The sequence below is a fragment of the Aulostomus chinensis genome, chromosome 13 (assembly GCF_037954235.1).
Source record: "Aulostomus chinensis isolate RoL2024-O1b breed Wild chromosome 13, RoL_Achi_v1.0, whole genome shotgun sequence".
In the NCBI taxonomy this organism is placed as follows: domain Eukaryota; kingdom Metazoa; phylum Chordata; class Actinopteri; order Syngnathiformes; family Aulostomidae; genus Aulostomus; species Aulostomus chinensis.
The window spans coordinates 21,340,949-21,367,801 of NC_141332.1; the positions used below are offsets into that span (position 1 = coordinate 21,340,949).

At 41.4% G+C, this 26,853-nt stretch overlaps 1 protein-coding gene across 11 annotated transcripts in view; it reads right to left on the reverse strand.

Moving 5' to 3' along the window:
- Positions 1 to 26,853, reverse strand: part of atp8a1 (ATPase phospholipid transporting 8A1) — a 97,688-nt gene that overhangs the window by 59,422 nt on the left and 11,413 nt on the right. For 7 of the 11 annotated variants that reach the window (XR_015118942.1, XR_015118944.1, XR_015118943.1 and 4 more), the window contains exons 2-14: positions 23,476 to 23,590; positions 18,605 to 18,704; positions 16,108 to 16,206; positions 9,152 to 9,197; positions 8,976 to 9,016; positions 7,522 to 7,595; positions 6,175 to 6,244; positions 5,965 to 6,092; positions 5,057 to 5,168; positions 4,528 to 4,693; positions 1,611 to 1,738; positions 921 to 998; positions 720 to 808 (exon numbers count right to left, since the gene is read on the reverse strand). Coding sequence is in view for 5 of the 11 variants with exons in the window: in XM_086222064.1 (XP_086078190.1) it covers positions 720 to 808; positions 921 to 998; positions 1,611 to 1,738; positions 4,528 to 4,693; positions 5,057 to 5,168; positions 5,965 to 6,092; positions 6,175 to 6,244; positions 7,522 to 7,595; positions 8,976 to 9,016; positions 9,152 to 9,197; positions 16,108 to 16,206; positions 18,605 to 18,704; positions 23,476 to 23,590 (1,246 nt within the window). In the remaining 6 variants the exon portion in view is untranslated. Of the gene's footprint in view, positions 1 to 719; positions 809 to 920; positions 999 to 1,610; positions 1,739 to 4,527; positions 4,694 to 5,056; positions 5,169 to 5,964; positions 6,093 to 6,174; positions 6,245 to 7,521; positions 7,596 to 8,280; positions 8,355 to 8,975; positions 9,017 to 9,151; positions 9,198 to 16,107; positions 16,207 to 18,604; positions 18,705 to 23,475; positions 23,591 to 26,853 lie in introns of those variants that run through there. The other 4 variants (XR_015118941.1, XM_086222068.1, XM_086222065.1 and 1 more) reach the window with 2 other exon arrangements.

Here is a 26,853-nt window from a genome sequence, read left to right on the forward strand (position 1 = left end):
TGATCCTGTAGTGGCCACATTATCACTAACGTTATATCCTTAACATGGGAAAGGCCAATGAGAAGACGTCAGTGGGTTAGCAATCATAGCATAGCACGATGAGAGCTTTGGTACGGACTGCAGATAAAATACTCTTTTGTCCTTCAGCCTGTACTTCATCAATCATGCTTTTAACTAAGTCCTAATGGGATTAATCATGTACTGTCACGCCTGCACTTACTCTGCTCTCCCACTTGTTTTGCTTCCACTGAGACTAACTATGAATTAAAATGAAATTAGTTTTTTTCTTTTTCTGGAGGAATATAACATTAAAGCCTAATTTAATGAAATGTAACAGTGTATATGCTTTTGTATCACTGAAGCTGAGGGAACACACTGCATGTAACCAATATTCTTGTTTCTACCTCGCGTCTGAACTACATATACACAGACAATTTTCATAAACACCTCCATCATAAATGATGGACGGAAGCCTGCAAAGGACAGTATAAAGTGCCTTTGCTTGCAAATGTCTGTCCACGCTTTATTTATAGTTTATGTTGAGAGGAGCACTGATGCGGCTGCTAAAGAGAGGGAGGGAGGAGCGAGAGACGCCAGATGTACTATGATGTGCAGTCTGTATCAAATGAAGGTGAAGAGGGAGGCAACAGGAGAGGAAGCAAAGGGGAGAAGGGGATGTTTATAAAAAAAAAAAAAAGGGAGAGGGGAGGAGGACATACCCATACGCCACGCCAGCGATGGTGCACTTCTTGAACTGCATGACATTGCAAGTGAGGGTCCCCGTCTTGTCTGAAAAAATGTATTTCACCTGTAGGGGGAGGTGATGAGAGCAGTTCTTTCATGCGTGCACATCAAAATTCTGCAGGACTAGCTCTTTCACACGAGAGCTATGACGTGTAATGCTTATGACAGTTCATTACCTGGCCAAGTTCTTCATTCAGATTGGAGGTGCGAGCCATGGCAGGTGTGTTCGTGGGCTCATAGAGCATATCAGTGTCCTGAAGCAATCCCAACAAAGAAGACAAAAAAGTCCAAAAATGGAAAATCACTTCAGTCAGGCTGTTTCTCGATTTCGGAAAGTGAGACCAACTGAGAACTGCTTTACATGTCGCTAAACAATTCCATGAAAGGATTTTTCATTTAAAATTAAATTAATAGAGAGCTCAGAATAACTTCAGGCAAAAAAAACAACAACAACAACAACAACAACAAAAAACACGGCACGATTTCTTAGCTAAGATAGTTGCTGAAGTTGACCTAGTTGGTATGGACGGATGAAGAGTACAATATTCTAGGCAAACACTTTTCTTCGTGTAATGTTTCAAATAGCAGTTTGGTTCTTTTCACCATTTCTCTTACTGAGAAATTTTGTACGAGGGTAATGCAGGATATCAATGTAAATCATCATATCAAATACCAACTCATTGTGATACTGAGAATGATGACATAACTTGGCTGTTTATATTGATTCCTAAAAGGCAAATAATGAGTCATATTACCGGCAAATTAGACGTGAGACAAAAGATCCAATATCAGGCATCCCCTTGTATTACCATAAAATGTTAAGAGCGACTTTATGTACCGGTACTTCTTTTTTGTCTTCAACTCACCCAGTTAATGAAAAAGGCTTGGATGAACTTGATGACCTCCAGTGTGACCAGGAGACTGATGGGGATCAGGTTGTTGAAAAGGATTATGAATGTGAGGAAGTTGAGGCCAAAGTTAGCCGCCCCGCCATCTATCAGGGGACGAGTTTTGGACAAAGGGAGTGATACACAGGAGATACATGGGAGATTCATTAGTGCGCCTTCATTACAGTCAGCTAGTCAAATGAAAATGCCCAAAGCTACTTCCAGCCAATGATCAATATTATCCCAATCCAGAGAATGTTTTGGGCTAAAGTCGTGCATTAGCTGGAATTCTTCCACCCAACCTCATCTTCTTACAACTCAACCGATTAGCAGTCCAATTTACTGTCCCAAATGTTTAAGGTAGCGCAAAGGGACTGAAATATCTCAAATGTCATTAGTGTCACAGCAGCAGCCTTGGCATCCAGCATGATCCAGGCAATGAATTCCACAAAGCACTATGCAAAATGATGCCAGCCCCCCGAAAGCTCCAAACAACTGGCAATGATCAACATGTAACCCCACTGACACCAAACAAGAAAACAGGAGGGATGTGATTTACCTTTCCTCTCAGCTTGCAGGAGATGCAAGAGTTACCTTCCTCAACCCAAGCCTTGATCTTAGCATTGCGGTTGAGAGGGAGGGGCCCTTTCCCATGACATTGCAAAATGAAATAAAAAAACTGGGTGGCACAAAGAAAATGGCAGAATGGAAGCTACTGCTACTGGAACAACACATATAGGGAGGTATACTTTTTTTTTTTTTTTTAGAAGTGGGGAGGAAGACAAACGTATCGGATGCTCTCAAGACAAGGGAGGGAGAATCAGTCCATAGCACATTCTCAACCAACAAGAAGTGGAAAAGAGTGGGTGGATTATGTTCTAGTGTTAATGATGATCATCTCATTTTGCTCATTTCTAGGAGCCAGCTTGTTATGTGCTGTTATACAAGCTACTGAATTAGTTACTAGGATGTATCAGGGGTCGTTAAAAATTTTAAATCACCACGTAGCAGCGCGCGCACACATCACACAAGTGCAGAACTGATGTACATTTAACTTTCTGACCATATTTAATCAGTAATTCATACACAGCAGGTTGTTGCAAGAGTTAATAAGTTTGTATTATATGAACTTAGGTTGTATGACATCAGGATACATGAGCGTAAGACCTACTAGACATTATGAGAGGTACAAGATTGTGGCACAAAAACATACAGGAACACAAGAACTAATCGAGAATTAAGCAGATTTGTCATTCTCCCCAGCGCCAGACAAGAGGACAGACACCCTTCTCTCCTCACTGTGTGTATCAGCTTCTGGCTGACTGCTCGTTAGCGTAGCATAATGAATGGTGGTGAATGGGAAGTGTTAGCTTCTCCATCAATCAGCCTGCGTTAATAAAACTACGGTTTTGCGTATCGTACAATATGAAACTGCAAGACATTGTAATTTAAGAACAGACACATGGTCTGAACTACTTCCCTAAGATAATTTAGGAAATACCGTGATGTAACTTAACCTTTCCACCTCTCTCTTTTGTCACAGGTTGGACAATATGCACTGGACAGAGTCTCAACAACTCCTTATGGAAATACAATCAGTCTCAAGATGGACACCTGCTTTATGACTTACACTTCCCTGAACTGTTAATGATGAAAGTTTCTTTCACAAGTAGGTTTTAAATGCATCAAAACTGAACCCACCACAAAACTAATAGAAGCCAATACATCATATGAATGGGGAGTGTAAGTCATAATTCAAGCTGAAATTAACCAGGGCACACCTCTCCTACACAGGCCTATCAGGGTACAGAGTAATGGCCAGAGTGCCACGATAATCACTTTGCATACCGGATTCAGAGCTTCATCACTGCAGATGGATTTCTCTTTAAACAGTGCTTTATTTCTTTCTGAGCAGTCCATACTTGTGTGTGTGTGTTGCTTCTTGTAAGAATACATGTAAAATCTTTTTTCATCTGTCCTCCTCCATCCTCTATCTGTCATTCGAAAAATCCACACACAAGAAAAGAAGGTGGCAGAGGCATTTAGAAAATGTCAGCTCATGCCCCCGTAGGTTGCACCACATCTTGTGTTCAAGCGACAAAACATGTATAAGCCCCCTGCTATGAAAAGCTTCTGGAGTACAACCTCCCATCACTGTAAAAGCAGCAAAAGTAAATGCTTTTAATTTCCTGTCAATGAATGAGGAAAAACAATAAGATGAGGGTCTGAAGCTTGGGAATTGCAAAGCGTTTAACGTGGCACAAAAAAAAAAGTAAAAAAATGGAGGAAACGTGAGACACTGTTTGCATCAGGCACTGAAAATAACTGGACAAAGGTATAAGAGAGCTGGAGGGGAAAACCTATTGTTGGATCCCTGGTATGTGCTTGTCCATGGCATGGGCCCATACAAAGTAGGGCAACCATATAGGGGGCGAAGGGTGGGGGGGCCTCATTTGCTTAGCAAAGGCAGAGCTTCAGTAAGGGGTTAGTAAGGGAGGGTCATTCACGGATGGCCAAGGCTTTAAAATGGTTGTTACCTGGAGCTGTTAAAAAAACGACAACAAAGAAAACAACAAAATCAAACAGAACATTAGAAAGGAACAAAAAAGTACAGCAGCGCAGTGATATTCAACCATTTCTTTGTCACTCATTCACAACACATCTATGCATGTCACAGCTTGTCGTTTCTCAGTTAGCAGGGAATTCCCTCATTCCCACATTGCCACATATTTCACTTGTAATGGGAAACAGTTTAACTGAGGCAACATAAAAACGACACAATACATATCAGCATTTAAGGAAGTAACTTAAAATGACAAACAAAATAAGCTGATATGGACAAGTGAGACAAAATATGTGGAATAAGAGGTGCAGCGCGGGCTGTTGGGACTCTTACAGTTTAGATCCATGTACCAGGCATCATTGCCGTACTGGTACTTCCAGATGGTTTGGCCCACTGAGCAGACCAGAGAGATGGCCAGCAGGCAGCCAAACAGCACTAGGATCTGAAAATTGGTGATTCGCTCCACGTTGGACAACTTCAAAGGAGGCCGAGTGGAATTCTGGGTAACACATGACAAGATGTATGGTCAATGCTGAAGGTCTCTTTTTTTTGTGGTCTCAAAACAAGAGTATGGAGGAAATATGTTCAGGGTGACAGAGAGTTGATCTTATAACGAGCCAGCAAGGCGCATAAAATGTTTGATTATTGAAATCTAACACAAACAGCTAAACGTTCAACACATGTAAGCACATACAGCCAGGCGCATTTTATATACTGGACATTACTAATTTGGCCAAGAGACTTCATGTAAAATAGTAGGAAAACAGCATCAATATGAAAAACTGCACCTTCAGTATAAAGAATCATCTGGTTTTGTTTCAGTTTCTGTAAATAATGCCAATAAAAATGCAGTGTCTCCTACTTGCATGAGCTTTGTGTCATGTCCTGTGTAAACCACCACACCATGGACCCACTGGGTGTTTCTCAGCTGAGCTCCTCTCAGTAGGATCTGGTCTGGGCCAAGTGGTACCGTGCTGTAGTGAGAAAAGCCAGTACTCCATGAGTACACTCACTTCTGCAGAAAACCCGCCAATAAAGCTCCAGACAAGAAGAGTAAGTCTTTGGCTTCCAATAAGAAGTTGTTCATTTTGACATACATTTAGGGGTGCAGTGATTAAGAAAAGCCATGGTTTGGCTTTTACTGAAGTTACTGGGTTGAAGTTGGTTCATTTTTTACATGAGGAGAAGAGATATAACCCCAGCCAATGACAGAGAAGTTTAAGAGACCTCACGATGAACTAAAATGATAAGATAACCTAAACTGTGTTTTACTGTCATTTAAGGTCAACATTGCCGCCATCCCATTCACATGTAAATCCAACCTTGGGTTGTGTATTTAGGAGGTTTTTTTTAATAGATTGGTTTTGCATCCCTACAGCAAAATAATTTTAACTTTTCATCAAAACACATTCCTAAATACTACAAGATACTATTTTTTACTTTATATTTGTTTCTGAGAACAGTATTCCTATCAGCCCAAATCGGGAAACTACCACCTTAAACACGACATGTAGTTATTTTACCATTTCTCTCTCCATGTAACAATACTTGGTCAGGAGAACTCTATAGTCCCAAACATCTAAAATCAAGTTAGACCATAAAAGTTGCACAATCCATTTCCCTTGCAATCACAACGCCTCCATACAAATATAATAGAATATCAGAGAAACAGGTGCTTCCTGTATACATTTGATAGATTCAATAAGCCCTAAAATCTCATCATGCACTGATACTGGTTCTGCTCCTGGTTAATGGAGCTCTTCAACCCACCTGTGTCCAGTCAGCCGGATGTTCCCGACAAACTCGTACAAATGACGGTTCGGGCATTCACACTCCATCCGCCCTGAGAGACGCATCAGGCTGTCGATGTCCTTTATTTCTGCTGTCACTTGGAGACCCTGTCGATTCAGTTACATGAGCAACTGTGTCCTTAACGTGAACTGTGTACAATAATGTGAGCAAATAAATAAAGATGATCACCTGTCTGATTTTAAGGTTTGTTTCTCCGTCCAGGTTAGATGTTTCAATGTAGCACATGCCCTGTGGTTCACTGTTGTGGAGGGAGAGGAAGAGTTGGAGCTGAGTATCACGCCAGTAAACAGGTTTTTACTACAGTACAGTATATATTACACTATATCTAACCATGGCAATGGTGCTGACTAGGTATAGTAACAGATAAAGATAACCGAAAAAACATCTTGCAAACAAAGATGCTGCTGGTAGATACAATTCTACTAAGCGAAAGTTTTTATTTTATGTAAATATCATTTGGAGTGACATAGCATCTTTGTTTGCTCATTATTTTAGGAAAATCTATAATAGAGTAAAAAGGAACAGAGAGCGTAGGAGACGGACAACACCAAAGTGGGGTGATAAGAGTGAGAGGACATGCCGAGCACAAGAAACAGAGCAGACAAACGGACCTGTGACAGATCCGGGCACAGGGACGGGGAGTTAGTGCATGCTGGTGCTTGAGGTGAGCTGGGTTGCTGGCTAGCAACTCTTTGTATAGAGTGATTTATGCAAACAGACGGCTGGTCCAAACACACACACAAGGTGGGAGACGGATCTGGACAATTAAACCCAACCACAATCAGTGATGTGCAGAGTTTGCTGCTGGTACTTTTGTCAACAAATGTGCAGAAGTCTGCCGTGACAGCCAGAGTTAAAGCTATCGAGAACCACCGAACTACACTTCCAAATGAAAGTAGGCAAAAACGTGCGACTCCAAGAGGTTCGTCATTTTTACATTTTGTCATGAGGTTGCATGCAAATGGTAACATACACCATGCGGGGGGGGGGGGGGGCTATGGAAAAGACACTGAATACTACAAACACAAATCAAAGAAGTTCCTGTCCTACAGGACTCCATTCACTTCGCATTGTGTTTAAAGTTACAGCGTCATAGTGAAACAGAATACAGCCGCTGAACTAAAATGTTGAGGACATATAGGAAAAGGAAAGTGTTGATTCTTTCCCCCAGTGGGGAAGGAGCAGGACAAAGATGTTTCATCTGAACCGGTGCAAACAGCTCTTACCATAGTTGCACACATTATTCAAAAACACATTTCTATGAATTTTTGTGAGCCCTGAGACCAAGTGCCATAGCCTCAAATTCTCTTAAGTGTAATAAAAATGGAGGCTCAAAATTAATGACAGGCAATGTGGTTTGGTTAAAAACACGCCTAAATTGGAGTAAATTAAGAGAAACCAATGAAGATTTTTCACCGTCTGCTTGAACTGACTCAAAGTTTTTCCAAAACTTCTCCGGGCCTGAAAATCTCGATGTCACAGCAGTTTTGTCTGTAATGTAGCTGGTTTCCTGACCTGGACGACAGTATGACGAGGTCAGCCGGGAGGTGATCCCCGTTTGCAGCTCTGACTACTTCCCCAACAGCCACCTGACATTACCAACCACACACCAGCAGCAGAAGGCCGGAGAGAAAGTGTGGTAGTTGTGTGGCAGGAGAGGAGAGGAGAGGATGAAAAAGAAGAGAGGGATGGAGAGGATAAAACAAACAGACAAACACAAAAGAGGAGAGATAACATTTCAGTTCTAGGGAGATGAGAGGATGATCAGTCCTGTGTGATCAGAGGGTATGGCTGGTCATCTGTTCTCCTTTTCAGAAAACCATTCAGAAAAACGGCAGCTAAGACTTCAAATAAAGCAAATTCAGTGAGTAGACATTGGAGTAGAGATTTTTGCAGACTCCAAAGTTTGCCAAGTCTGCATTTTGACGTTTGACTATTGAATTTTAAGCACAGCAGCAGTCCAAAGCAGGTCCAAATGGCTTTAGAAAAGGTGAAGGAGGTCAGTGAATTGATGTTGACATGATTGGCCATTTCTAATCAAAAACCACATCGTCACTCCCTCACCTAGAGAAATGATGGTCGCTACATCAGGCTGCGCATCATCATTATCGTATTAAACTAAACTAAATTTGAGATAAAACGATGAAGTTTGACACTTGTGGCTTCTAGTTTTGTCTAACCATCATTTCTTTAGGGAGAGCTGAGAGAAGGGAGGAGAGAGGAGGAGGAGGGGGAATCTGCCCGCAGTCTGGCAGCAGGGTGGACTCCTAATACCTGGATGATAAAATGACAGCATCCGCAGGAACGAAATCACTGCCATTAACTCTAATAATATCGCCCACCACAACCTGTGAAAATAAACTGGTTATTGCTGTGCGCTGCTGCCTACAAAAACAGCACGGACATACTCAAGATGCTCAGCTGGAAAAAAAAGAGAGAGGGGGGTGTGTGTGTTAACAGTTTAACAGAGTAAAATACTGGCGAGAAGATGCAGCTTCTTTCTGTTGTTGCTGAACAGAACAGCTACATGCGCTATGCACAAGTATATTCAAGGGATAATCTATATTTTAAATATATATTTTCCACTATATAAGCAGTAGATTTTGTTATCTGACTGACATATTCATAGGTTGAATAAAACAAATAAATGACTTCACACATCAATAAATACATAAAAGCATGATTACTTTTGATGTGTTTTAACCACACCTTCTGCTTTTAGCCATAATAGTACAGGAGTTTTGTTATGAAGGTGAGAAGAAGCTGCACTTTGACCCCCAGCGACGCCGCTCATCGACGGTCCACATGGAAACACGGGATTAATTGGAGGCTGGATAGGGGGGCGGGGTGGGGGTGTCAAACTGTGTCTCTGCGTGTAGAAAATTTCTCCAACTGACAACAGATTCACAATACACTGTGAAATCATCTGCTGTGAAACTGATCATTAGTGGAACATTTGGGGTACATACCTTCTCCCAGTGTACAATCTCCCAGGCACCATTCCTCAATACTGGGGGGAGGGGAGAATAAGAAAGAGATGGAGAAATATAAAGAAACATTATAGGTTTGAATTACAGCAGAATTACAATGTTTCATTTAAAAAAAAAAAAGGATTGAAATAAATGGAACGTATTGTTTTCAGTACCTTGACATTCTTTTTTGTTGACAACACTGTCAGCGTTGTGACGTTTCTGGGAGGAAACAGAAAAAGCAATGGTTGACTAACACATATCAGCAGACGAACTGCCCTGGATTGTTCAGAGTGTCTGCTGCTCAGATTTCACAGAGGAAAAATGGCCGTCGCTTTGAAGCACTTCTCACTACGTGGAGGAATTTTATGTTTAAGACTGTAAATTTACAGCGGCCGGGAAAATTCTCACAGTCTTTGCCCCAGTTCACACAAGATTGGTTGCATGTTGAGTCACTGGTCTAAACCGGGTCTATCAAATACAGGGACTTCATCATGCTGTGGGACCACCGGGGCACACAGGTTTCATACACGTTTACCGCTACATTTCCATGAGTTTTGCACAACACGGAGGAAAATTTAAATGACCAAACACTGATACAACATAAACATGTATCAAGTAAAGGGAATTGACGTTCAACAAAAGAGATTTTCCACGATCTTAAGTAAAGCACATATATTCAGGTATTTTGAAGCTAATCTCTATCTCATTTTCTGGCTTTATTTACATTTCAAAAGCTTTTCCAGGCCTGGAAATTTTCAAATTACCAGTTGTTGTTTCTTTTTCTTTTTTTTATGACCATGTGAATTTAGCGCATAAAGCCTTTGCACAGATGGCGCCAATAAGAGCTTGAAAGCTTAATAACATTAAGAGAAATGTCCAACCATTTACAAATCAGAAATGGTCACATGAAGCGGCTGTAAAGCGGTTACAGTTCAATATTTCATAACTCTTCCTAATGAGATTATTTCACGAGAGTTTGTTTTTTTTTTTTTTTGGGACCGAGGCTTTCTCCCTCAACCATTTTTCTAAACAAAACAAAAAACAAAAAAAATCACCCCGGTTATTTCTTTTTAATCCTGCCAACAGGGTGAAAACCTCTCTGGCAGACAATATTAACTACGTGGATACCACTATTACTGTCATGAAATGTAAACAGACTCTATAGCTTGCTCATATTTAGTCAAGCAATGTATGTAGACAGTGTAGCTGGCATAGTGTCTGGTCAAACTTGTCAAACTAGACCACATGGACCATCTGCAGCCACATCAGAATACAAATCAGCAGTATTACTTCTTCTTCTCGTGTCCCACTTGTCTGCTGAACAGTCATGCAATCAACTGGAGCTTCAACAGCTGATTCCAAGGGACAGCTTGTCAGCTAGCATCATGCTGAGTAATAATGTGCTGCAGAGTCCATCTCATATAAATAATGACTGTGATTTAAAATGTAGCTCCTAAAAGCAATGAACGCCACCGTACATGATTGGCAAGACGAGAGTATATCCGCTCACTTCACCGCTAATGAACTGTTTACTGTTATCCTCCTGTAATTTGGTCACTTTCTAATTCAATTTTAATGTATTCAGACAATTTGTCACTGCAAGTTTGGGAAAGAAATAATAAAAAAAAAACGAGCCAACATAATAGGGTCTTCGCCTGAAGTACCTTCAGGCTCAGGCCCTAAAAAAAGTCCCCCATATGCTCTAAGAGAAATTCTACCAGAGCAGCAGAAGACAGTGAAAGTTTGTTCACTCTATGGCTGCTAATGGAGGAGGAGTATTAGCTGTTCTTGGTCACATGTCCCTCCTCACCAAGGGACTCGAATGATTCAGTTGCAGAGATCTAATGGCGCAGCATCTCCCATCAAATCATCTCCGAAGCCTGTGTTGTCATTTGTGCTGCGAGTTCATTCTTCCTCTTGATACTTCCACCCATGATTTTCAGACATTTATTCCCAAATCACGTAAAAACTTATGACGATTTTCAGGGAACTTGGTGGAGGGGGCGGAGCATCTGAGCAAACCCTAACGACCAACGGACCATGAACTCGGGATCCTGAAATATCCCCTCACATCAGCAGGAGGCAGTAGCCTGTATTCTTCATTGGCAAAGGGAAACTAGAAGACCTACAGTACAGCCGGGTCTGCTTACATCAAGAAGCATTCATCCAGAATTTTGACAGCACTCTCACATCTGTTTCTACTAATGAAGAAAAAGCAGTAAAAAGTTGGATGTACTGGAACGATCCGATGAGAGGGTGACGAAAAGGTGACTTCCGTTTCCTTCCTCGTGAACTGATTTGTTTAAGCTGACAAAGAAATCAGAGAGATTCCTCTCATCAGCAGCCTCCACCTGCCAGTCCAACATACCGGAAGAAAAGACTGATGAGGGCCACAGATGCTCACCGGCAACAAACCGAACAAGGGCAGCACGCCGTCAAGGCCACTGTATTACTCCTCAAACACACTCCTCCCAGAATGCTGGAGAATGCATCTTTTATTTTTCCCCACCCAGTCTAAACAAAAATCCATCCATCCATCCACTGTCTTCCACTTATTCCTTTTAAGGGTCGTGGGGGGGCTGGAGCCTATCCCGTCTACGGGCGAGAGGCGGGGTTCACCCTGGACAGGTCACCAGTCCATCGCAGGGCCAACACATAGAGACAGACAACCATTCACACTCACATTCATACCTATGGTCAATTAAGAGTATCAATCAGCCTCGTCCCCAATTGCATGTCTTTGGATGGTGGGAAGAAGCTGGAGTACCTGGAGAGAACCCACGCCGGCACGGGACAGACAGATCCCGTGCCTGAGCCGGGACTCAAACCCGAAACCTTCTTGCTGTGAGGCGACAGTGCTAACCACTGCACCACCGTCTAAACAAAAATAATGAGATAAATTGATATGTCATGATATGTCAATTTTTCTAAATAAAAAGTGCTGACATTTCTAAGAAATGTACCGTGGACCTTAGCGGATGTCTGCACTTGAACTTCCGTCTGTGTCTCCTTCCTGTGCTTCCTCTCTGCCATCCCCTCCTCCTCTTTCAGGCTCCGGTTGAATCAAATTTGATTTAATATCCCTGCAGCATGCAGTAGCATCTAATGAATAGGCTGGCAGTGTCATGCGGCTTCAGCCTTTCAACAGCTGCACTGTGCCCAGAAAGAAGTTTTCTGCAAGAGATTTTTACAAAGCTCATTCATCATCCCCTGTGCGAGAGCTGTCAGCTAATTTCATTCAACCATGCTATCTGTTCTTGCTGGATGAACCCTCCTCTTTTCATAGAAGTGGAGTACAGTAAGAGTAGAACTGCATTTCATTCTTTTTACATTATCTCTAAGCTTCTGGCTGCCTCTTTCTCTTCCAACAGTCACACAGGAAAGGGGAGATACTGTATTATGATGATGATGGGTGTAATCACGGTGCGGGGGAGGGAGGGTGAGTAGCACACAGGAGGTTATGTGTAAATACTGCAGTATCAGGCCTCTGTAGACTTCAGCAGAAGGGGGGTGGGATGAAAGCAGAAGAAGATAAAAGAGAACAGCATCTGCAATGTTACCTTGATTAACCTGCTAATGTGGCCTCAATAGAAACCTTGATGAGCAGCCATGAAGGAGGTTGAAAGGCAATAGCAGCATTTTCAGTTGGTCTTTGAACTGCTGCTCTCATCTGAGTTTCACTGGCTGTTCAAAGCTGCGTCAAGTTTTATTTGTTAATACGGAACCCTGGCATTCCCAGAACCGCATTTTGGCTCATAGAATCCCGCAGGGGGTGGCACACATTTTTTATTTTTTTTTAACATTTTTTATTTTTACTTTTTGAGAGAGTTGTAGTACATTGCTTACTTTCAGACAAAATACAATGGTATATATAGTATGGTATAATACATACTGGAGACAGTGTGGATGTACCGGGAAGCCGGTGTCCACATTGTCGCCAGTATGTAGCTTTCCCCTCCAGCAAAATGTGCCTTTTGTTTTGGTGTGATGAAGAAACGAACCATACATTCCCATCCAAACTCCCGCCATACATGAGAGTCAGTACATTTCCACTGGGACTGGCAAATGTCAAGCCAATCCTCTTCAGGTATTAATGGATTACCCTCTCTCTCCCATTTTTCCTAAACATAACCTGTACTATGGGGCTTTTTAGACCACAGGCCCTTAGAAATTTTGGAAATTTAATGAATTTACTTTGGTAAGCATCAATAAGAATTATCAATATCAGGTCATTAAGGTCTGTTTCCTTTCTAATATGCTCGAACCAATTAGGCACCTGGAGGAATCTTAAAAAATCATTTCTTTCAAGGTCACAGACTTCTCTCAACTTTTCAAAGTTTTTAAATTGTCCCTTTTCTGTAAGAGAGTCGTATGTCGTTATTCCTTTTAAAAATCCATGATTTAAAACCCTTGTCTTTTTTATTAGGCTTAAACACAGGATCATAGGCACACCATTGGATTATCTGTAATTTATTACTTAATTTTTACTCGTCACTTATCATATCCCAGATCTTTAACTGCACCCTGATCCATGGGTTCTGTACCTTATCTACAAATCCTTCTAGATGTTTGTGAGGTAGTACTGCTTGTACTGGAGGGTCAAACAGAGTCAAGAGTTCGATATCTTTCCATCTGGCTTGAAAGGATGGGTCACACAAGGGGTCTAATCTGAGCTGGCACACATTTTTGTATTAACCCTGACAATCAGACACACGTCGTTTGTTTGTATGCAGGATATCTCACAAAATGGACTGCTTTTGATTACATTTGGTGGAAAGATGAGTGTACACATACACGGAATAAGTAACTGTAGGAGCTGATCTGGACCAAATTGTTGACCCTGGACCCTGAGTGCCATTTTTCTGGACATGTCCAAGACAAATTTCATTAACAAATTCCTGGAGTCCATGTGAAATGGTAGAAAGAAGAACATATCTGTTTCTGGAAATCATCCTTATTTTTCAGAAAAATATCAGAATATTTTGAAAAAAACAAACAAACATTGAGGCTAGGTATTTTTGATAGAACGATAAATATTAAGCTGCAGATGATACGGATCATTGTCTAGAAAGGTTATCTATTTTTCAAAAGAGAGATTTTGATATTTGTTCATATTTTGCCTCCTTGGTGGAGCGACTGAATGTGCTCTCTGGGTGTGTCCTAGTTACTATGAGACTTCCCTGACTTCTCCGTGACTTTGAGGCCAACTTTCCATTTTTCCTGGAGTGTCTGTGTACATGTGAAAAATAGGAACCAAAATTTTTTAATTTTTAAACTGAACCTTATGTACTTAAATAAACAAATGTTTTTGATGCAAATTTCATGAATATTTTTAAAAGATGCTTTTCCCAAACTTTTCCAGGCCTAAAAATGGCTGTTATCAGGTGACTTGACAGTGTTTTCACAACAGTGCAATGTTCCTTATATATAGCACAGCCATTCCTCGCTCCGCTCTGCTGCAGTGGAGGAGGTCAACAAGGTAAGATGCATGCTGTACAGTACATGTGCATGATTCATGAAGTTAGGGGTCAACGTGGTGCCTGTCAGGTCAACTTGTGAGAGAAGAGATGTGTGCGTTTGCAGGTGACCTTCAGCAATGAAGACAGAGAGTCATCACTACTTGCTTGGCATGTTTTTCACAACAGGCCTGGAGAAAAACTGCTGTGCTGGTCCCTTCAGCAGCAGATAGAGGCTAGTATAGCGTAACTGTCCACTGAGACCTGCATGGAGGATCGCATTGCAGGGTCACTGCAATACAGTCAAATGCATCACTCTCTGGTTGGATCGCACCTGAGCAGATTACTCAACAACAACAAAAAGATAATTATGGAGCCCTTAATGTCCCCATATTAAGAGGAGTTACCAAAAACAACATCTTTCTGAAATATATTTTTCTTAATAAGTCACCAGCACATTTTATTACAGCATGTGTTCCACAGTTGAGCCATGCTCAAAGGCAAACAGTTGTTTTGTCCATACTAAATGCCTTTTTTTGCATCCGGTATATAGGTTAATTGACTGGGTGAGCACTGGGGGGGCAGCAGGCACAGCTGTGAATCTGGAGTGCGTGTGAGTGTGAGTGTGTGTGTGTGTGTGAGTGTGAGTGTGTGTGTGCACGCATGCACGTGCGCATATCCTCGCCTAACTGTGTGCCTATATGTTGAGAAGTCTCCTGCTGTGGCCATGTAACTGTCACTGCCTCCTCTCTGCTCCACAGCGAGGAGCTCAGCTGTCACGGGACGGCGGGGGGGGGCGGGGGCATTTAACAGAGAACTACTGACCTACAATGAAAATTACTGTAAAATTCAAAAAGGGTTTGACAGATTGAGGATACAAATTCTGCATACTTGCACAAAATGTGTACAGCCCGAGCTTTTACATCTGCACAACCTCACACACCTTGCTGTTGAATGAAGAATGTTTTTTTAGAACACAAATATCTGTTTATAAAAGTTTATCAAAACAACTGAAACAAAATTCGTGGTGACAAGTCTATTAAAAAAATTTCTTTTCTTTTTTTTTTTTTAATTTATCTAGCATCAATTTCTAACGGAAATTATCTCAAGGCCAGTCAGTCAAGGTGTTTATGTTTCCATTAAAGTTTGGCCACCTGGTTTGAGACAATTTATACCTTTAAGACTTTCATTGGATTCTAATACTTTTATTTCTCCTTTAATTCTACTTATGTCCAGATATACAGGAATGTTTCGCTTTTAGTTAAATTTCTTTTTTAACGTTATGGAACAGCGCGTTTAAAAAAAAAATGCATTCATTTCCCGCAAAATATCATGATGACACAGATGAGAAGAAAAAGTCGTTTCTAGTTGTTGTGAGAGAGCTGCACAGTGATGAATCACGGCAGCAGAATCCTCGGAGGTGTGTGGGAGGATGAGCACATATTTTTCAGTCGGTTCCTCTTTGAATTGCTGATTTTCTTTGAGCGGTCATCTTTAAACATGCCGTTTCAGACTGATTCACATCTACTAGCTGCAGGGAAAACTCGCGTACCTGTGCTGACTCAAGACACTTTTCATGACTCTACGACAAATTTACTGTATCTTCTGACCACACAAGTGTCTCCTAACTTCAAACTCAAAGCCGTACCAAAGAAAATGTTGAGTTTTCTTACCAAATCCTCAATGACTTCCTTGACAGCCGCAACTACCAGGATAAAGAGCAGCGGTACCAGAGTTGTCCAGCGACCGGTGGGAGATACATCTGGGATTTGCTGAAATAAAACAGAGACAAAATTAATGAACAACAAACCAAATCTGGCCTTCTTTTTTTAGGACATAATAAAATATTATTATCTGACATTTAGGGATTCTCTTGCATTGAAATACAACAAAAATACGGGAAGCCACCCTATCAACAAAAAAGTCTCAATAAATCATTATTGTACAGTCACACGTGAATTTAGTTCCTGTGTGTTTTCAGTGATATTGACATCTGAAATGATCGGTCACTAGAGAGCAGATTTAGAAATGAAACGTATAATGTGAAATATATTGGCAGTGATAGTCTTAATCACGAGTGTTTGAGCTCATTTGGCAGGAGCTTGAATGTAAAGGACATTCATTTATATGTAAATGTCCAGCACCTTTGCTCTAACTCAGAAATAAATGCAAACTCCAATGAGGGAGGTATATCATCCTGCAAAAGCGACTATTGTCTAACATTATAATCCTTTCCTTACAGCTGAATGTAATTATTTGGCTATTCCAGTCTTCTAAAAATTAAAATGCAACTCTGAGCCAAGTGAGGGCCACAGGAGACCGTCACTGTTATAGTGTTCAAAGGAAACTTGAACGAAATTGATCTCTCCCCTTCCTCATCTGCATAGATGTTTTATTTAAGGTTGCAACATCGGCAGGGCAGGTAATGAAGATTCACTGGATGCTTTTCAAAGCTGCAACTTCAAGGTCACAGACTAGAGCCCTTTCCCCTCCTCCAAGTTCTCATTATCGAGAGCTACACCGTCTGCAGGAATATCGGTGAAGACAGGATCCGTGTCTCGTCTAACCTTCCCTCTTTATATTTTTTCTCATCTTTGAACACAAGACAAGGATCTGGGTTCCTTTGAATCATGAAGTAGTGATTGGCAGTTGAGGCTTCCGGTGTGCTTAGAAGGTATTAATGTTGACCTGCTCAGGCAAACAGCTGCAAATGTCCTTCCTGCTAAAAAAGTCTTTGTTCTATGATCTGTTAGCGATTAAATCGAAACCATGTGGATGACTGCTGCTCCTGGGAAGAAGTCAGAACCCTAGAAGAGACTAATGAGCTGGACACTTAAACTTCCTGCTCAGGAAAAGTTCATTTCCACACAGATGAGTAAGAAAGAGTTTCAAGATCATCTCTACACCTCCTTTCCTTTGAAAGCGATTCCTGGTATTTACCTCTTCCAGGAATAACTATGAAAAAGAGGCAGAGCTTAAGTCCAAACGTCCAGGTGGAAAGAAATAATTACAAATTAACCAACATAAATCATTTGTTATTATTACACAATGAGACACCGGGAGACAAAAATCCGGGATTCATTTGTTTGTTTGTTTTTTATCTTAACAAGACTCTGGAGTTTGACATATTGCAGCTGTATTTGATCAAGATGTCCAAGAACAGATCTCTGCTTTTACATCTGTCCATTCATTGATAGAATGGCTGGCATGTTCCATTTCCTGCCGCCAGCTAGCTAAAATATTTGTCAATACCATTGCCTCCAGGTAGCCTAAACCCTTGGCTTCAACATCTAATGATGAATTACTGTAAAATCCAACGAGAGGATTTAAAATAAACAAACACACATTTCTCACAAAAAAAAGCAGAGACGCTACTGCTGAGGACAGCTTAAATGCAGAGGACAAACTTGGCTGAACAATGAACATGCGAGAATAAAGGACAACTTCTTCACACTCTTGGTCCTCAGCTCTCGCTTTCAAGCCTTAGATATTTTTAAGATTTCAGATTGTAGGGACTCAAATGCTGGTGAACAGTTAGATAGCTTAGATGGCTTCTCTTCAATGGCTTTTCATTTCTTTAGCTCTCGTGATTTCGTTTAACGCTACTTCAACATAATTACTCTATCGGTGGCTCTGGATCTTCTTTTTTTTCCTCCACACAATTAAAAAGGAATGTGTGGTTGTTGTACAGCTGTGAAAAGCATAAATGCAGTGAAAAACATGACCAACCACTGCACCTCATGCATTTTCAAGACATGCCTTATTATATATAATTTGTTGAGCCTGCAGGTAAATCTTGCTTCCCTATAATAGAAGCACAAAGTAATGCATGTATTATTCATATGTGCGTGTGTGTGTGTGTGTGCGCGTGTGTGTGTGTGTGTGTGTGTGTGTGTGTGTGTGTGTGGCATGTGCTATGAAATTAGAGACGTGACCTTTGGAAACGTGTCTCGGTCACAGTAAACGGTAACAACAGACCACAACTGGCATACTAATGGAAAGAATGAAGGAAGTGAAGGTGAGAGGAGTTGTGATGTGACATTAATAAGGTGGTTTTTCCATGAGTGTATTTGTATTCACATCTATGTATCTCAGGTTGGAGTTTCTGCTTCCTACTGATTGTAACGGACAAACACGTACAGTAGAGGCTGACACAACACCACATCTCACCTGCAAGAGCGCAATGAAGAGAAAAAAGGCATTGGCTGCCCTCCTGAACTGGGAGTAGAGGAACCGGGGGAGGAAGGTGAGTACATTATATTTGGCTGTGCTGAAGATCCGATCAAGGGATCGATGGCAAACAAGGTGATGGGTGGAACCATGGAAGAGAGACAGAAACAAACAACATGGTAAATTTTCATAATAACAGGAGCAGTTTTTATGACGTCAACCTGGCAACATAGATGTTAAAAATTCAGACAATCTGCAGCAAAGCATCACAACGGACGCTGAGATTGTCATAAAATAGCATTTCTACGAACAGAAATATATCCTTCATAGTTTCTAAAGTTTTCATCGTGATTTAAATGCAGAATCCATCCAATCAGGTACACATGAGAAGCCACGGATCGGTGACAATGGCAAATTACATGACAAATTTTGCACAAATGAAGGCGCAAACCAACAATTATTTTTAATGTTTGTGCCTAAAACACTTTGCTTTCATTGGGCGGTAAACAGAGTGATTAAAGGGCTTAGTTAGTTAGAATAAACCCATCCTTTATTTATGCGCTCTGGCTGACACTCCTGAAAATACCTCGGCTCTACAGCACTAAATGTTTTGATAAATTATTGACTTTTTACTTGCAGAGCTTTTATAGCACTTTTAGCAACAGGATTTTACTTGCCGAGTGATGTCAGCTGACTGCCAGGCATTGGTGGGTTAGTGGTCGCTTTAATTGCTGCTGCTGTACGTCCCTTTTTTCAGTGGTGGTGAATTAGAACATCGCAGTTCTGCAAAGCACGATCAGTAAGCCACTATTTCCCCAAATATTACAAATCAAATGATGAAATTGTTAACAGCTATAGCAGATGATGAAAATAACCAGTGTAAATAGCACACCGCTAGAGCACATTTACCACTTCTTCGCAGCAAGAGAGCCCAACTAGGAAGTCTTTAGTGCTGCAGGGACAGGTTCCTCTATATTTATGTGTGTGACTGATAAACAGCAGCTACGGGGCCACTCAAGGATCATAAAGAATAATTAGGAGGAAGACGGGAGATTGCAGAGGGGATGTAAAAAGCTAGTGGCAGACGTGAGCTATGCGGTGTGTTGCAGTGGGATCAGGGGGTTACGGGTGGAGCTGGTATATGGAGGCTGGCGGAGCCCTCATCAGCCCCTCGGTAAGACCTGCAGCTGTCTGATTTACAACTGCGTGAAAGGGCCAGTCAGAACAGCCACTTTGAACCAAGATAAACGCCATGACGTATGCCGGGCCACTGGCAATAACACTTTACTTACTCACACACACACTCAAGCACCGTCACACACATAGAGGCAGATCAGTCAGCGTAGCCTCCAACTCATCTAAAGGGCCTAAGCATACGGAGTTTAATGTTAGCAATAGCACAGTTATATCCCTGTAGGACTGAATCACATCTGACAAGCACGTTTTCACTTGTAGCCCAATGTAAAGTGGGACGGAGTTGAATTCATTCAAAAGGAGAGTTTTCCATTCATCTTGGCTGCCTATGATGAGCGAGAGGGACAGAGTGAAAGCAAGTGAGCAGGAGCAGGGCATTGTTCTGACAGCGGTAGAATGTAATACCAGCCTCAGCGAGGAACCTGATGAAGGGCCTGTCAGAACAGAGCACGGAGCAAAGTCTGGCTGGTATTTAGTGGACTCCATTTACGTCAATTAAGGAGTTTAATAGAAGCTTAGCAGGGCTGTCAACAAATATTCAAATATATATCTAAATTGTTTGAAAAGACAAATTTGATTCAAGCTGCTAAAACTATAAACAGCAAGCAGAAGAGGAGCTGCAAACAGGGATGCACCAGCTGATATTTTACAACTGATTCAGACGATATTTTCAGAGTATCAGGAGCGAATTACGTTCTTCTTTACAGCTGAAACATTTTAAAAAAGGCCTTTTATTTATTGTTGCTTCATCATAAATAACAATGAGCAAAAATAAAGAATCTAATCACGATACTACCACTACCTGTGATCAGACCGATAGCAATATATTTAAAAACTGACCAATATCTGCCTTTGTTATGATGCATCCCTTTTTGCTATAATGAAAACCTTGTTGTTTGCCCACAGAGGCGACTCAGAGCAGATATTTCAAGTATAAACACCACTGCAGACACAAAGGTGAGCTGGTTGGACAAGTGAAAGACTTCTTGTTCACCCGTATGATACGTAACTGCATCTGTGCTTGATGCATTCACACCAGCAGCAACACTTCATGTTTCAGGTTTAGTTATTTTATTAATATATGCCTTTAGGATAACAAAATACATCAACGAGCCAACCAGCAGAAGACATATGGTGAGACCAATGTGGTTCAATGATTGTGTGCAGTTAAGAAAAACAACACGTGCATCATTGAGTTGATGTGTTCGGGTCTATATGAGCTTCAGCTGTCCCTTATATCCTCCACATGCACGCACGCACACGTTCAGTTTTCAGAGATACGTGGCAGCAAAATGGTTTGTACAGCCGCTCCTGTTTGCCAGATCTCATCCATGAATCCCCTTTATATTACAGCAACCAGCACAGCTGAACAAACAATCCTCACATATAATAGCGAGAGCAGGGTGCCCGTCTGTTGTGATTGGTGACATGCATCAGACACACACATATGCACACGTATTGCTTGGGTGTCGGGAGTGAGTGGTGACATATTCTGCAGGTGGGAAATGAGAAAGGGAAAGCAAGACCTTGTAATGGTTCTTTTTAGTCTGTAAACCGGATTATATTCACCGTTCACCACACAACCTGTTTGTTTGTGTCTCCTACAGGTCACTTTCAGAGCCCCAGTCAATCCAACACAGCAAATATGAGATCCAGAGCTGACTAAAACCTGTTCTTTTTTTAAACTGGGAGGAAAATGTTTTGGCCACATAGTGTACAAAGTTCACAGAAATTATATTAATTAAAAAAAAGGGTACTTTACGGTTCAAATAATGCAATAAAACTTCTAGAATTATTAGAGTACACCCAATGCTGCACATAACTACTGTCAGTCCTTTTGGAAGTGTATATTTATTTGGAAGAGGGCCTTGGTGGAGAACTTCCGTCCTGATCCATCCTGCTGTGGTACAGGCTTGTCAATCACTTGCTAGCCACGCCCAAACACATACCTCAATTCATGGAGCAGTTTGTAACTTGAACTCATCCTTATAATGAAAAAAAAATTGTAACTAGCGACTGGGACCCCATGAATAAATTATAAGGAAAATCCGATAAACTTATTTCTGATAGAAATACAAATTCTAATAATATTTAAACAGACTGTGCTCATTAACATTACACAGCTGAAATTAGAGGACGATTTTTTTTAAATAGCTGGGGCAGTTAAAAAAATGAGTCTTTCAGAAGCTGTCTTTCATTTATATTATAAGCCTTTCCTGATTTTATCGTAAAATATATTTCACGGAGAATCAGCCATAGTTGAGTCATTTCAGTAAGGAAAACATTCTTCATGCATCACATCAGCTTGCCCGTGTTACTTGCGACATGAAACCATAAAGCTGACCTATCATCATTACTGCACGCTTCAGATTTCTTCATTCATTGTTCGGCTTGTGTGTCTTTGTACGCACACACATATCTCAGGCTGCTCATGCAGGAGGAATGCTAACAGTAATATTCCTTGACAGAGGACCGCCTGACCCAACAATCCTGACCTTTAAGGCTAAAAGCAGCGTGATCCTCAAAGAGAAACAAGAGGATAAAAAGGGGCGAGTTTGGAATATCTATACTAAAGCACAACAGAATTCTAGCAGGTACTACTCAAATATCACACAGCTGAGGGTGCCAGCATGACAGTACCAGCGCAGCAGCGATGCCTGTACAGCCCCTCACCTCAAAATCCACTGTGAACGTCTTAACAGTAGGCTGTCCAGTTAAAAATCCCATCAAGCAGGTAGAATACCATTATATTTTAGATGAAGCATTTGAGTTAATAGTGGAGTGAAGTCTGTGCAATTATTTTTTTCAACAATATATGCTCGAAAGGTGCTTAAATTTAAAGATGGCTTGTTATTGGGAGATCTGCCCCAGGATTACATTTGTTCAGCAGCTACCCAGTCAAAGCAGCTTTAATTCCACTGTTAAACTTCAGCCTCTGAAGGTTAATGTAGGGCTAAAGGTAAACTGGCGACTTACGCTGCAGGTCACGATGAAGCACAAAAACGGCCTTAGGGCTGCCATTAATAAGTCAAAAATAGCAGCAATTCACACAAATGGCAAAGTCCCTGAAAAGAATGGAATTTTGTGAATTTATGAAGCAGTAGATGAGGACTAATTTAGTGGTTGAGGAAATAATATTTGCATTGCATAATTACACCGTAAAAGCAGGATGATACCTGATAGAACACGGGAATGATGCAGGAGCGTTTACTAAATAGCTGCACATGAAATATCTGAAATTTCTGTGCTCATCCTCTGTTGTAAATCTCACAGAGGACAGTCTTTGTTTCCTCTGACGAAAGTGCCGGAGTGAAATTGCTGCTTGCAAAGTTATTTCCACCCGAGTGCAGGACGATGCATAGAAGGATAGCAGCTGGTATAGGTTGGAAATCAACTCCAACAACCCTCTCTGTGGTCCAACTTTAGCAATGCTTGGGAGCTATGCAGGACTGATCACACGAGGCTATTAAACATGGACTGTGAGAATTTTACAGCATCGACCGGAAATATGATGAGGGTCAAAAAACATTCCACGTGGGTTATAAATACCAGACCGTTAAATCTGTCATTTCCCTGTTCATCCAACACATTATAAATACAGTAATTCAATGTTGTCTTACAGTAAACAATTCCTCTCCATCAGAACATACAGTAAATTTTAAGAAACATCTCCTTACCTGACACGATTGCTGCAAAACTTAGTGAACTGCGGCTGGTTGAGGTATATCAGTCGGGCATCTTCTTGGTCAGCTAAGGATGTCTTTTCTGACACGTCGTCCGTCTTTTCGTACCCTGAAGAGAAATGGGAAAAGAAATTCTAATTCTATAAAAACAAAACCTTTCTTGAACAATAAAAAAAGAAGAACTGTAAAATGAAAAGGTGTTGTTAGTGGTGATCAGAGAGTTTTCTTTGTTTGGTTCCAGAGTCCAAGAAGAAGACTTGGGAGTAAATTAAAAAGTAGAGTTTGGCGGACCTTGTGTAAAAAGATAAATCTGGTATCTCCCTGTGACCAACACTTACAAAAATGAATTGCCAGAAGATTTACACCACCAGATCATGAAGGGAATGTAAGGATGTCAAATGCAGCGGGCAAGATTACGTTCGGCCATCATGGCTCACACTAGCTAGCATCACACAGCTCACCAAATGACCAAAACAAGAAACCTAACATTCACATGCTAAAGCACAGCAACCAACACAAGAATAACTTATCAGTGTTCCTCAAAAGTCACTTCCCTAGCAGGAAAAAAAAATGGCGTCAACTCCACCTGATACTGACTTAATCTGGAAGCATATGTCCAAATGATCATTGTTTTTAAAGAATTAAATTCTCAACATCTCTCCACATAAAAAGCATTTCAATACATTTTCATTTGGACATAATTTATCAGAGTGAGAGAATCACAAACCCTCATATGACCTCAAAAAGATCTCATCTCGTGTTTTCAAAGATAATCACTCAGGAAAAAACCCTCTTACTCACTCCAAGTGAATGTCAGAATGAAGTTATCTTGAGGAAATAATCGTTTTTGCCAGTACATGTTCATGCAGTCGGATTACGTGGGAGTTCACATTTCAGCATCTAACTCTGACAACCCTCTGAGACCATTAGTTACTGGAAAATGTTCGGTTTCCCAGTTTGATTAGAGCTGAGAATTTCCTGGGAACATCCTGCCAGTGACTGGAGATAAAGTGTGGTTCTGCTGGAGTATTATTACTACAATACAGAGATACCGTCCATACAGGACCTTAATCTTAACAGTATTTATATCATTTCTGCACAGTTGGGGTCGATACATATCTCATACATCCCTAATTTTGATCTCATCAAAAAATCTTAAGCCACCATTACACAGTCAGTGCTGATGAACCCTCCTAGATGTTTGGATCCTCCTGAGGATAAACTCTGCTCGGCTCTGCTCCCACCAAGTTCAACTAAGTGGGATGGAGCTACGTTGGCTCCACCAGCACATCAAATGATGGCTGTGCAGTACGTGGGTCGCAGAGATGCTTAGCACGCATCACATTTTTATTCCCTTTTTCCTTTCAAAAACACACACTCTTCACAGTGGAAAGAACCGTTTCTGCTTCTTACCATTAGCAACGATGTCCAGTCAACATGCACAGGCTGCTTACAACAGTCATGGATGCCACTTTGAGTCGTCGCACCAAAAGAACTTCTATTTGATATAGAGTGACGCACAGTAACGATGATATAATCAAGGCAAGATCCACACTGGCCATACAAGAAATCAGCTGGAAATCAAACACATCTAAGTGAAGCAGCTGCATAAAATTCCATTCCAGCTATTCACAGATCGATACACAGCATTCTGCAGACTTTCCAGCTGGCAGAGAAAAGACATATAAAAGGCGTTGAATCGTGTAGACAATTAGATGAACATTTCACCTTCTACATGCCTTCACAACAAAGAGAAAAGGCCCAATACGTCAAGATAATGTGCAAATAATTTTATCAACTGGTCATCCATTCTGAAATCAAAGGTCATTGCTTGCATATGTAGAAACAGCTGTTTGTGTTGATATGATTGATAAGACTTGATTGACCAACCCAGCAACACTGTACAACTCGCCAGTATTCAGACGCTCGAGTTGCATGTTTTCCAGTGAGAGGGAAAGCCTTCCTCAGTGTGCTGCAGCGGTGGTGTTCGGTGCTGTGAGGCAAACATAGCTTCCATAACTACAGATAATACCGGGGAGTTTAAAATGGAAAGATCCCCCCACCCCTTCCCTCCCTCCCTCCCTCCCTCCATGAGACGAAACAAAATAGAAGGCTGACAGTCTTCAAAGTCACTCTTCCCACTTTCTCCGCTCCTTTTCCGGCTCTTATTCTCACCTTACTGTTTGCACTTTCTCACTCATGTTACACAAAGCCAGAATCTTACATTACAGCTGCTGTTATTTTAATGATTCACTTGGCTTCACAGAGAGGATTACTGAAGAGTGACAGCCAAACATTCCTTCTTCCCACCATCGTCTTCCCATAGTCTCTCCCCTTAGCAAGTGCTCTGGGGCTAAAAATAACCGGCCCCCCCTGTAGACATTTGGTCACCGGGGTAAACATGGGTTGGCTATCCCAGCTCTAGTTATGCAAGAGCCCACCCGGACGTCAGAGCAGCATAGGTGCTTTATTGGATTAGCGTGGTGGCAAAGGGGTGTGCATGGATCCAGGCAGCAACAGGAGCTTAACCAGTGGTGCCCTCTGCTTCAGGAGGGAAACTTCCTGCACACGACAGCTGGGATTCTTCCATGTATCATTGACAAAACCAGGGGACCACCGATTTAGACTACACACACCATGTCCACAGCGTGATATAGACAACGAGTAAGTGCGGCACAGTATAATATGAGTATTGTTCTTTTCCTCGAATTTGCTATTTTACCCTGTACTGCTTGCTGTTCACTTGCCCTTCAGGGATGAATTGAATCGTCTCGACCAGTGTTACCACACACGTGCGTTCAGCTTCAGTCTTACACTGCCTCAACAGTAATCACGCCAAAACATTGTTACAACATTAAAGATGATTTCATCACAACATCAAAGACGATAACATCACAGGCAAAAGGCCCCAAAGTACATGCTCATTACAAATGTTGAATATTGCACGGCACATAGGTCCTCCAACTACCCCACGAATTGAAGTGGATATCAATGTTTAAAAAAAAAAAATTGAACAAACCTTCTTGTCACAAAAAGAAAGGAAAAAAAAACAGTGAGGCAAGTGCAGGTAATCCTGAGGTCTCTCCTCCAAATCTGACATCATGTACTTGCTTACGTCTCTCTACTCTCCCAGTCTTGCTAGCTAGCCGTGTCCACCTCTGTGACTTTGTGCCTGAAAAAGTGAGCGTGAACTCCTAACTATCTATTACATAATGTTTATCACGGCAAAAGGTCAACGGTTCTGCAACTCAAAAAGAGCAGCATATTGTGGTGAGGGCGCACCATGGTCAATAGCAGGGCTCATGTGGTAGCGTGGCGGTCTGGTAATCAGGTTCGATCCCCGGATGAAGCGCCCTTGCTACATATTGAAGC